This window comes from Panthera leo, chromosome A3, assembly GCF_018350215.1.
Source record: "Panthera leo isolate Ple1 chromosome A3, P.leo_Ple1_pat1.1, whole genome shotgun sequence".
Lineage (NCBI taxonomy): Eukaryota > Metazoa > Chordata > Mammalia > Carnivora > Felidae > Panthera > Panthera leo.
Window position 1 is genome coordinate 57,761,076 of NC_056681.1, and position 12,826 is coordinate 57,773,901.

The following is a 12,826-nucleotide window of genomic DNA, read 5'->3' on the forward strand; positions in this document are numbered from 1 at the left end:
TAGCTTCATCCTACCCTATAGAACACAGTCTTTGTTGTTTTCACAAGCAAACTGGCTTAAATGTCCGAGAATTGGGTGGGGTTTTTAAAAATTTTCTTTTAACTACTCTGGTTTTCAAACTTTTCTGGAGAAAATTTTAAACATAAAAAAGTTGAGAAAATAGTATGCTGGACCCCCATGAACCTCATTCATAGCCATCAATTCTTCCATGGTCTCCACCTCTCCCTGCACTGGATTATTTTGGGACAAATCTCAGACATCACAATGCTTAACTCATAAGCGTTTCAACATATCACTTCTGAAACACAAGGACTGTTTTGGAAACATACCAATACTACCATTATCATAAAAAAAAATTAACAGTAATGCTCCAATGTCATAAAACACCCAATCAGCGATAAATTTCCCTAAGGTCATTTCTTATAACTGTGTTACCTCCTGGATAGGTTACCTAATCTTTTATATCTTTGGTTTCTTTCTTTTTTTTTTTAAAAAAGAGAATATATAGGATAATTGAAAGTATTAAATGAGATAATGTATTTAAAGAGGTTAGCATGGTATCTGGCACAGATGATTTGTGACATTATACACTTTCTCACTCCCTGGGTATTTATATGAATTTGCCCTTATACTGTAAATTACCTGTTCATTTCCTTTGGCCCTTTTTCTAGGGCGCATTGTGGATATCAACCCTTAACTTCATACTTTTGCCCACAGTTTTTTGGTTTATTCTATGCTTTTTAAAAAATTTTTCTAATGTTTATTTATTTTTGAGAGAGAGACAGAGTGTCTGCAGGGGAGGGAGAGAGAGAGAGAGAGAGAGAGAGAGAGAGAATGCAAAGCAGGCCCCAGGCTCTGAGCTGTCAGCACAGAACCCGACATGGGACTCGAACTCACGAGCCATGAGTTCATGACCTGAGCTGAGGTTGGACACTTAACAGACTGAGCCACCGGGCCACCCCTACTTTTTTATGTCACTTATGATTATGTAGTAAAATATGTCAGTCTTTCTTTTCCTTTGTTTTGACCCAGTATGATATACATCTCCATTTTCTAATATTTTGTGTTTTCCTGTTTTTTTTTATTTAGCACATATTAACTTTGAGAAATACTCTTTAAATGAGCCCTATAATCTATTCTTTCATTTAAAATGCAAAACAATGTAATCATTCTCTAATCCATGAGCTTATATATTTTATAGAATCAGGTTTTTCTTAAAGTGGAACAACTCTATAAATTATGTATGATAATTTGGGGTTCCCCATATTTATGGTGATACCAACAACCAGTTTTTCTCTAGGGTCTAAAGTGCTTTTCACATATATAATACTCAAAACCAACCTATCAAGGAAGTACTATCCTCACCCGGGTTCTGGAAATGAGACCTGTGGCTGATGGAACAAAGAGATTAGAAAGCTTGAACCCATATTCTGCCTCTCTTTCTTCCTCAAAGCGGACTTCCTTAGCATGCCTGCCCCACAGCGCCGAAAATGAAGTAATGCATATAAAGCATGTAGGAGAATATCTGGAGTGTTGTAAGTGCTCTGTAAACGTTAACTATCATTATCATCATGAGCACTAACGCAGGAGTAAAAATCATGAGTGCAAAAGAATAATAATTTTGGTAAAAATGACAATATAGTAAAAAATAATATTATTGTTATTACAATGTAGTAAGAGCCAATGTCCACTGAGGTCTTACTAGGTGCCAATAGGCATTATATTTACTTGCTGGTCATCCTACAGCATAGGTGCTTTTATTGTCCTCTTTTTATACCTAAAGCAACTGAGGCACAGAGTTTGTGACTTGCCTGAGAAAATCACCAGTTGTGCAGACGTACTCAGTTAGCAGGCGGTGGGGTTGTGACTGCAGTCTGAAGTCAGGGACACCCTTCTGGAGCCATTACGCTTAGAGCTCTGTCTTGTGGACACAGAAGGAGGAGGACCTTCTGGCCCCCATCACAACTCTTGGGCTCAGTACTGCCATCTCTGAAGCGCAAGGGTTGAGAACATAGTGACAGACTTAGAAAAATGGCACTGAATACTTCAACCTTTGCCACGGCCTAAGAAAAGGAAAGCCATTCTTGGCCTTAAGTTAAAGACCCTCCGAAAGCTTACACGCACCGGTGAACATCCATCTCTTGAGCAAGGTGCCAGATGGAGAGCATTCCCTCAGCCGCCAGCAGAGGGCGCAGTGGAGCCGTGGGGAGGCACCGGCGTCCTTTCTTTTTTGCCAGGTTAAGGCGTGAACGTCATTTTCTCCTGTGTCTCTTGAGAAGAAATGCTTCTCTCTTTCTCAAAGGCCTTCACCCGCTTTCTTTTCCTCTTGTCATCCTTTTACTCAGGCAGGAGATTATGTTCATTTAAAACTGCCGTGGGAGAGACTTCTGCCGGTCCTGGGGTCATTTAAAATAACAAACAAAGCTAATTGACCCGGAAAGCCTTGTTGATTAAAGAAAGCAGAATGTCATGATTGGCTGGGTCACCAGTAGGCTGGGAAGCTGGTGCTGTGTTTTTCAAATTGCTTTGGAAAACCAGAAGTTGGTCCTTAAGTCGGTGGGCCGTGACCTCGCATTTTGAAAAACTGAACGAGAGGAGAACAAAACAGAATCGAACATATAACAAAAAACGGAATTGTTTTTTTCATTCTCTCCGCGCGCGCGCACGCGTGTGTGTGTGTGTGTGTGTGTGTGTGTGTGTGTACGGAGTTGCAATGTAAAATGTAGTTAATCCTGCAGTTTGCCGTTTACAAAACATGAACACCTTTGGTAGCAGAGGCCAGCACTTCATGTACGACCTAAGCTGCGTGTCTCTAAGGTCTGCACCCCTGGTTTGTCCTGCATGTGGCTCCATCTGGGATGGGGAGACAATAAATCATGGCTCTCTGGGCTGACCACATTCGACGGATGTATTGAAAACTCATCCAGCCCCTGTCCAACAACCTTCACTCCTTATGTTTTTCTTTTCTAGAAAGATGCTAAGCAGAGTGCTGGTGGTGGTGAAGAGCGAGGAGCGGGAGGGCTGATAACACACAGAGCAGGAGGGAAATAGGGAGAAAGGAGGGTGTGACCACAAAACCATCACTGTGTAAACCTTTGGTCTCCAGAGCTTCTCTGGGTAAGTTAAGGGACAACGTGAATAAATCAAATAGAACAGTAGGTATCGGTGACTCAGATTAAGAACTAATACAGCCATTGAGTAGGAGGGAAAAAAAGCCACTGCGCATTATTCTCACATTTTTCTGTAACTATAATCGCAGTTTGGGTTTTGCCCAGTTTTTCAGTGGACACGGTCACCCGGGTCGTGTCGTCACGTTATAAATATTAGAATGGCGACACACTGGTAACCTGGTTGTAGTAGAAAAGGGTTTTTAATTTCTAGATTGATAGAATTGTCCTTTTCATATGAGCTCTGAACAAACAAAAGCGAGATTTAGGTTTCAGAATTGAGAGTTCTGAATTTACTTGATGGACTTCTGATCGTTGCAAGACTTGCAGCTTCATGTTTTCTCGTGGCCAGAAGAGGGAAGGGGCGTGTGCTGTTCAGGGACGGGCCTCTGTGTCCGATTCAGCCGGCTGCGGCCCACAGGGATGCCCCACCTGCTCTCGCCACGTCCAGCTCTCTTTGGCGGAGCTGCTAGAATCCCAACACCAGCCTCACCGCACAGCCAGAGATTGCAAAACACAGCACACTCCGGCCAAGCATTTGGTGCGAGGTCTCTCCGCGGGGTGTGAGTGCACCTGTGTCTCCCTTGAGCGCATTCAGGGCCCGAATCAGAAACGATGTGCCTGGTCCTCTTCTGAGATGGTGGGAGGTGAGGCAAAAGCATTCTGATGAGGACAAGAAAAACTCCATCCTGTGGTCGGACCATCTGATGGTATATCCCTGTGGATTTCATTCTCTCTCTCTCTTTTTAAATATCTATTTATTTTGAGAGAGAGAGAGCAGGGGAGGGGCAGAGACAGAGGGAGAGAAAGAATCCCAAGCAGGCCCTGCACCACAAGTGCAGTCGCCGGAGCCAGATGCGGGGCTCGAACCGACGAAGCCGTGAGATCGTGACCTGCGCCCAGATCAAGAGTCAGACGCTAACCGACAGAGCCACCCAGGAGACTTTCACTCTCTTTTGTTATCCCTTCCCGTCCTGTAAAATCTTTTTTGGTCCTTGCAGGTGTCAGCTGCGCTTCTAGGAATTAGTCAAGGGTGGACAGGCCAGAGCATCCGCGGTGGGCAGTGGCAACTGTTGTTAATATAAGAACCTCTGAGGAAAGGTGACTCTGGAGAGCAGGGCCAGAGCCACAAGCACCGATTTCCCTTCTCGAGGGAAGAATCTCTCTCTCTCTCAGAGGTCTGGGGTTTGATTTTGATTAAAACAAATGGCAGCATCCCTTCGAAGCTACCTGGGGAGGGAGGGGAGAGGGAGACAGATGTGTACAGAGCCCCATCCACGAAGGCCCCAGAGGAATCCATCTGAGATCTGAGAAGAGTGGCCTTTAGCCGTCACAACAGATGTGCTGCCGCTATGAGGGCCACCGTCGCCCCCATCACTTCTAGACATTGCGGATTCGTCATCTATAGAACAGTCTTTATTCAAAGAAGGAAACCAGGGAGGAATTTTCCACTTTAACTTTCCAGACGCGGCCCTGGATAAATCAACCAAACAAAGCATCTGTTGGAGGAAAGTTTATTAAAAAATGAGTCAGGATCAAGAGCCAAAGAAAGGTCAACCGACTGGGCCAGAGCAGGCAGACCTCTGAGTCACCGCAGTTTGGCAGGGGCAGAAGGCGCTGGGGGATTGTGCCCCCCAGCCCCAGGTAGGTCAGACGACTCCTTGTGACTCTATGGCCTGTGCCAGGCACTTTTGCATATGTGTCTTTATCTCGGTTGACCTTCTGGGAAAAGACCAGACCTTCCTGGACCCTCTATTTAATGTGACTCAGTCTTCACCCAGGACTTTCTCACAGGCAGACTCACAGTATTTGAGGGGAGAAACCAAAGGAAGTGGGTCCTGTGGTTGATTCAGTCATTATAGGAAGGCGGACCAAAAGGTAACGGAGGGGTTCAACACATGTGTTTCATCTTTTCTTTGACCTATTCACCTCTCACCCCTGCCCCCAGGTGAGTCCTGTCCCCTCAGGTTATCCGGAGCCCCATTTACCTCACCACGCCCCACTGGGGAAAACAGGAGAGAATCAGTGGTGGCCCTCAGCTTTCATATAATCTGCCTTTCTATCCACTCTCCGGTGACACCTAAACCTTCCTAGTTGTGCAAACTTAGACATGAGTCCACAGCTGACAACTGAATATTTTTTGCTTTTACCTTCTAATCTATGTTTCAGTGGCAAAGCCAGGCTAATTCAATCACTTACATTTTTACCACATTGTATCCCTTTATTCCACTAAAAACTGGTAGAAATTAAAAATGGAACTGCTGGAACCAGGAAACTAGTAATAATAAAATTGAGAATGAGATGGGTGAGTACTCAGTATGAAGCTTACACTTCATGATCACGAGCAACTTAATTACGGGTCCAAGTGCTGAGATGTAATGTTAAAGAACACCTACAAAACAGTGGAAATGCACATTTCGGGGGCTGCATTGTGGATAAAATTGAGGATCCTCAGTGGAATCCCAGCACCCCTTCCCTGAAATCTCTGTTAGGGACCAGCCCATTCTCTGACCCGTGGAATTAATGGTCTCTCCATCCTCGGCCAAGGGCTATCTGCACAAACAAACGCTACTTAAAGCCCTTCTCTCCCACCACCACTACCCCAACCAAACAATGCCTCTGAACTCCTGTTACAGAAATTCTGGAAGGCTCTGAGGCAAGTAGAGTCTTCAGGACATATTGTCGAGTTTCATTTCAGGGGCGTTCCGATGAAATAATGGCAAGAAGTGGGCGACTTCCGGTACCATACCAGGGTGCTTGGACTCACAGCCACTGAGTGTCTCAGGGAGAATGGAACATGATCTGAGAGGTAGTAGGACTGGCTTGAGGCTGGAGGAGGGGTGACAGCACGGTCCTCCGGAGGCCCAGGATAGGCCTCAGCTGGGTCTCCCCAGTTCAGGTACTTCCTTCAAACACTCTTCCGGCCTGGGATACTGTGTGGTAGAGTGAGCCCGGCGGAAGGTTATTCCTGGCACCTACCTCCCAGGATTAGGCTTCGAAACTCCCTGAGCTCCTCATAATCAAGACCAAGCTGCAAGCGGGGACAACATTCAAAGCACCCATGGGAGCCGGTAGCCCTGTGTGGATACTCAGGGGATCAGGAAGGCTCGGGGTCCTTGCCTAAAGAAGAGGACACCAGCCAGCAGGCAGGGCAGTACGGTTTGGAAAGTTACTCCAGCTGAGCGCTCACAGCATGGGCCCCAGTCGTGGATGCCGTGGGTCTCAATAGGAGCGCCTGTCTCCAGGGGCATTCTTTGTGTGACTTTAAGAAGGTAGTAGAAAGCTTAGGATTCTCCAAAAACTGTGAGCTGCCTACTGCAAAATGTTCAATGCCGATTGATTTTTTTCCCCCCCTTCAGTTAAAATTTTTTTCCCTGAAAATCATGGCCAGAGTTCTTTCAAGTGTATCCTGACTCTTGGGGCTTCTCTGTCTCTCTTCATCCCCTGGAAAGAAAGGGCTTGGAAGGAAGGGGGAGGCTTTGGGGCATGGACTCCACATAAGCCAAAGTGAAGGACGAAATGCCTGTCTGACCCCCGCAGCCAACAAGCCTTCTCCAGCATCGATAGCAATCTCCAGGTACAAAGCAGAGAAGAGAAAACTGAGGCAGCGAGGGGAACAGAATGAGGAACACATCAGTGGCCATTGCTTTGCTCCTGGGTACATCCAGAGAAATAGCTTCTTTTCCTTAAACTGGCAAATCCTCCATGAGGAATTCGGACTCCCGTGTTCTACAGAAACCAAGAAGCCAAGAGTTTACAAACACCTGATTAGAAGGACCCTAATAAGCTTATTACTTCTGGTGGTTGTCCCTAGTCCCCGTAATAAAATAGACACATGCTACTCTTCAAGCAGATAAGAAATAAAGAAGGGAGGGAGGGACTAAATAAAAATAATGAAACAAAAAGCAAATATTACACATGAATCTTAGTGACATGTGGCTAAGTGAAATAAGCCAGTCACAAAAGGCCAAATCCTGTATGATTCCACTCATATGCAGGACCTAGCATAGCCAAAATCATAGACATAGAAAGCAGAACATTGAAGGGGCTGTGACAGCAGGGAGGGAGAGTTAGTGTTTAATGGGGACAGAGTTCCAGTTGGGGAAGATGATAAAGTTCCGGAACCAGACGGTTCTAATGGTTGTACAAGGTGAATGTATTTACTGCCACTAAAGTATACAGCTAAAAATGGTTGAGATGGTAAATTTCACATTATATATACTTTAGCACAATAAAAAAATTTTCAAAGAGCAAACGTTAAGTAAAATAAAGAGGGGCTTGACGCTAAGTGAGAACTGGCGTATGATGGCAAAGAAATGTGTAACCTTAGGTCACCTGGGAACCTAAATTCTAAAAGACTTGAGGGGGCTCCTCGTGACGTAAGATCCCACCAGACACTTTATGCTGTCTGCAGCCTGTCAAGAAGGTCACACAGCCACCTATTCCTGTCCCCCATCCCCCAGACTCCATCCACTCTGCTCATTCCTGCACGCTGGGGTCTTTGTTCTCCCAACTCACCCCTCCTGCTCCTCCTCCCCCTCCCCAGCCCCTGTCCTGCCCATTGGCTGATTCCCTTCCAGTCCCCATGACCCTTCATTCGGGCCATGCCTTAGTCTGTCTGGGCTGCTATAATGAAGCACAATACACTGGGTGGCTTATTAACACTGGGTGCCCTCATGGTCAGGTGAGGGCTTTCTTTCAGATCACAGACTTCTAGCTGTGTCCTCACATAGCCAAAGGGGCAAGGGACCTCTTGGGGTATCTTTTACGTGAGTACTAATCCTATTCGTGAGGTCTCCACCGTTATGACCCAATCACCTCACCTCCTCCTCAAAGGCCTCACCTCCCAATACCATGACATTGGGTATTAGGGTTGCAACATGTAAATTTGGGAGATACAATATTCTGACCATAGCAGGTCACTTGTTTGGGTTTGATGTCATCAAAACCACAGAACTTGGACGCTATCTAAGCCTCAGATCAGGTCTTTGAAAATAGTTTACAGATGAGTTTACAGCTAATTTTTAGCATCAAAAATCCTCATGCCTTGTTCAAACATAGATTGACCTGTGATGAGGGGACACCGGCTAACTGACAGATGGCTTTGTTTGACGTGGACTAGAATTGCCTCATCTTGGTGTGCCAGCTGTGTCTCTCACATGCTTCTAAGAATTCTGGCCTTCATAGGCCAGCTGGAAAAACAAGCGAATTGTTACTTATTTTTGATTTGGTGGATAAAGTCTTTCAAGACTGGAGTCCAGCAGGAGGGTAACTAATGTGCAATCCCAGTGGTGCCACACTTGGTCCCCACTAGTCTGTGTGACCTTTAGGTGGCTTCCAGTATCAATGTGCTAAGACCGTGGTCATGAAAAAAGTGCCATTATCCTCGCCTGCCCTCCCCGCCATACCCTGACTTCCATCTCTGGCCCCACGGATGCTACACTACATGCCAAACTTCCTGACATCTTAACCGCCACTCTACAACTCTCGTGTCCCATTACCCCAGGGCTCATGCACTACATCTCTGCATTCAGGGAGTGTTCATGAGAGCCTGTAAGTGAAGGAGGGCCTTCTGGAGAGGTGACGTCTTTCCCTTAAGAAGTAGCTCTGATCAAAACAAGCAACAGACACAGGCCCTCTCACAACAAGTATATACGGTAGCAAGCTTCAAGCAGATGGTCCAAGTGTGATGCATCGTTGTCCCTCTGTAAGCCACCCCGTGCCAACAATGCCATCACTGGTGATGAACCCACCTTGGCCCCCCACTTGCTGGCTATGAGGTCTCAGTACGTGTGCTTCAGCATCTGGGCGGAAGAAGACGGTGGAGGCCTTTTGGGTGGCATGTGATATCTCACTTTTTTCCAGAACTTGGTCTTTGCGCACTGTGACTGCTCTGTGAAGTCCCCACTCCACTGGATGGCCCCGTGCTTCTGCTTGATGTACTGAATTGACTCTGGCATGGCTGTGTAGTCCTTGACCTTCTCCAGTTCAATCAGAATGACCTTCATCCCATCCTGGATGAGTGCATTATAGACTGCGATTTGTTCTTCGGACATGTTCTTTAACAGGTCAAAGCTCAGGAATTCAGGAACTATGATGATGATCAGCCTCCTGCACAGCTTGATGTTTTCATCAATGACATTGGCCACAGCTGGAAATAAAGAAAGAAGAGGTGGATTATCTCATGAGTGAAACAGCCCAGACCTCAGTGCTATTGAGAATATTAGAAAGGGGACCCAGAAAGACAGTGTGGGCTTTAAAATAAAGGTGACTTAGGAATGGATTAATAAACTTGTTTTAAGTTTATTTCTTTATTTTGAAAGAGAGAAAGCGAGCGGGGAAGGGACAGAGAGACAGGGAAAGAGAGAGAATCCTAAGCTGGCTCCACTCTTGATCTCATGGGGATCTCATGGGGCTCGATCTCACAACTGTGAGATCATGACCTGAGCTGAAATCAAGAGTCAGACACTTAACTGACTGAGCCACCCAGCCTCCTCAGTGAAAGTTTTTTTTTTTTTCAAACATTTATCACATCCTCTGTGAAACCTTCCTGACTTTCCCTGAAAAATTGGTCCTTGGTATTCATAAGTCTTATTTTTTGGTGGTTAGCTGTCACTTTCCTCAGGCTCCACGTTGTGAACTACTCCGAACAAGGGCTTTATCATCCCCAAGTTGATATCTCCAACTTAGCCGAAGGGCTGGTATATATTAGATGATTAACACATTTTTTAAATAAATAGATTTTAAAAGGATAGGGAAAATGTAGATAGCTCAAACATTGTATTAATCTTTATCGGTGTTTTCCTTTTGTGCTTCACAGCTACTTAAAGGCCCAAGACTTATAGAACTAATGTGAAAATGAGTAACATCCCCTGATGATTTCTTGGGGAGAGTTCTTGAAATATCCAGCTATGGATGCAACTTGGTCTTTTTTAGCAATAAAGATTAATTTTTATATCCTCCTTATTCCTAGAATATAAAAATAGATTGTGGCCTTCCCAAGGTCATGTTCTTCTTCCCTTTGGTTTATTTTTATATTTCTAGTGCCTAGAATATTAACTGGCACATAGTAGGCGCTCAATAAATATTTTGCTGAGTAAGTAAGCAACAGAATGTGCTTACGAAATCTTAGCTCTCCCACATGTTTATGGCAAGCGTTAAATCAAATTTTCATTTCCTCATGGAGGATGATTTTATGACTTGAGAAGATGAGGGCTGAGATATAGTTGTAGCTCACCATGGATATGAGCAGCCTACAAATCCAAAGTACTTAGCAACCGTTGCAAACGACCCAGAACAGGCCACTAGCAAATGTTGTAAAGTAATTTTGGTTTCCTTTTGACCAGTAAAGGATGTTTATTTCAAAATTCAGCCATTTATTGTATAGAGTTCCAGGAAGGAAAATTTGTAGGTCAAAAGGGAAACTTTTATCTGCTGAATGTCTCATATGTGCTAAGCTCCATACTCGTCTCCGCTCAGGTTTTGCCTCATTTCATTCTCTTGGCCAAGTCAGGGAAGCATTCTCATCCCCATTTGACAGATGAGACAACTGAGGTTGAGAGGTTGCCTGCATAGCCCAAAGCTTCACTCCTGTCCAATGGGAGACATAAATAAATGAATTCTATTTTACTTATGCAGGAAAAGCCTGGGGGGTTGAGGTTTATAAGATCAGCTTTAAACATGAGCGGATTGATATATTCAAGCTGATGGAATACGCTCAGCAGTTAGTCTCAAGGGCATGAGGGCAAATGAGCCCTTGTCTCCTTTCAGTCTCTTGGCCAAGGCTGCCAAGAGTCACATTATTTCAACCAGGCATCCCAGTCACCCTCCTGCAGGAATGGGCCCCAGAGATAACAGGCCCGGTCCTAACTTGGCTCAGGGGCTGTGGGTTGGGGAGGTACAGGACTCTCCATGTTTCCATGGAAAAGGAAAGGAGAGTCCCCCACCCCACCATTTGTAAAGTGAAGGAACAGAGACCTCCCTCTCCCTCTTTATCTGCTGCTTTTATACCTTTGATACTCAAAACTTACCTTGTCCAGGAAATTCATCCCTACCAAATATAAATAATTTGTATCCACACTGCCTCTCCAGCACCTCGGGCAGAATCTTCAACACCAGTGTGTCCACCTCAGGACTCTGGATTTCTCTTTGAGGCTTGGGGTACAAGACATAGGCATCATACAGCTTCCCATCTGAAAAGGAAATGGGATACAGTCGTGGGATTATTCCTACCACATTCTTTTATGCTAACACGGCGAAACTCTGAGCTGCTACCCTGACATCCTTCCCTTGGGCTCATTGACTTTGGAGTGCCAACTGGCTGGCTCAGTGCCAAGCACTGCCACACCAGGCAACTCTCATTCTTTCAGGGCTTGAAACGTTCCTCTTCACTGTCTTTTGCTTGTGTCGTTTCTGAGGGCAGGTTGAATGAAGCACACATCTTTGTTTCTTGACAGGTGAGGTGTTTTTTCGTCTGGCTTCTTTTAGGGTGTTTGGATTTTCTTGTCTTTGATCTTCTACAGTTTGAAAATGATAGGTCTAGGTGTTTGTTTGTTTCTTTGTTTGTTTATTCTGCTTGGTACTCTCAGAAGTGTCTGACATTAATTCGGGGAAATTCTCAGTCGTGTTTCAGATATTTATGTTCCTTTCTTTCTCCTCCTTTGGTATTCCCATTACACTTATGTTACACCTTCTGTGGTAGTCCCACACTTGTTGGATATCTTCTTCTTCTTTTTTTTTTTTCAGTCTTTGTTCTCTAGCTTTTCAGTTTCAGAGGTTTCTAGAGTGATATCCTCAAGCTCAGAGATTCTCTGATCAGCCATATCCACTCCACTAAGAAGCCCATCAGATGCACTCTTCATTTTTGTTACAGCTGTTTGTTTGTTTGTTTTTAATTGCTAGCTTTCTTTTTGGTTCTTTTTAGGATTTTCTTCTCTCTGCTTACATCACCTGTCTGTTGTTACATGCTGTCTGGTTTTATCCATGAGATCCCTTGGCATACTAATCAGGAATATTTTATTTTATTTATTTTTTTTTTTTTCAATATATGAAGTTAATTGTCAAATTGGTTTCCATACAACACCCAGTGCTCATCCCAAAAGGTGCCCTCAATACCCATCACCCACCCTCCCCGCCCTCCCACCCCCCATCAACCCTCAGTTTGTTCTCAGTTTTTAAGAGTCTCTTATGCTTTGGCTCTCTCCCACTCTAACCTCTTTTTTTTTTCCTTCCCCTCCCCCATGGGTTTCTGTTAAGTTTCTCAGGATCCACGTAAGAGTGAAACTATATGGTATCTGTCTTTCTCTGTATGGCTTATTTCACTTAGCATCACACTCTCCAGTTCCATCCATGTTGCTACAAAGGGCCATATTTCATTCTTTCTCATTGCCACATAGTACTCCATTGTGTATATAAACCACAATTTCTTTATCCATTCATCAGTTGATGGACATTTAGGCTCTTTCCATAATTTGGCTATTGTAGAGAGTGCTGCTATAAACACTGGGGTACATGTGCCCCAATGCATCAACACTCCTGTATTCCTTGGATAAATGCCTAGCAGTGCTATTGCTGGGTCATAGAGTAGTTCTATTTTTAATTTTTTGAGGAACCTCCACACTGTTTTCCAGAATGGCTGCACCAATTTGCATTCCCACCAA

The 12,826-nt window shown here is 44.7% G+C and overlaps 1 protein-coding gene across 1 annotated transcript in view; it reads right to left on the minus strand.

The window, feature by feature from the left end:
- Window positions 1-6,744: 6,744 nt before the first annotated feature.
- The window catches only part of IL1RL2 (interleukin 1 receptor like 2), a 41,652-nt gene continuing 35,570 nt past the window's right edge, over window positions 6,745-12,826 (minus strand). Inside the window, exons 11-12 of the mRNA XM_042930320.1 lie at window positions 11,198-11,359; window positions 6,745-9,318 (exon numbers count right to left, since the gene is read on the minus strand). Coding sequence (XP_042786254.1) covers window positions 8,951-9,318; window positions 11,198-11,359 — 530 coding nt within the window. The 3' untranslated portion in view covers window positions 6,745-8,950. The remainder of the gene's footprint in view (window positions 9,319-11,197; window positions 11,360-12,826) is intronic.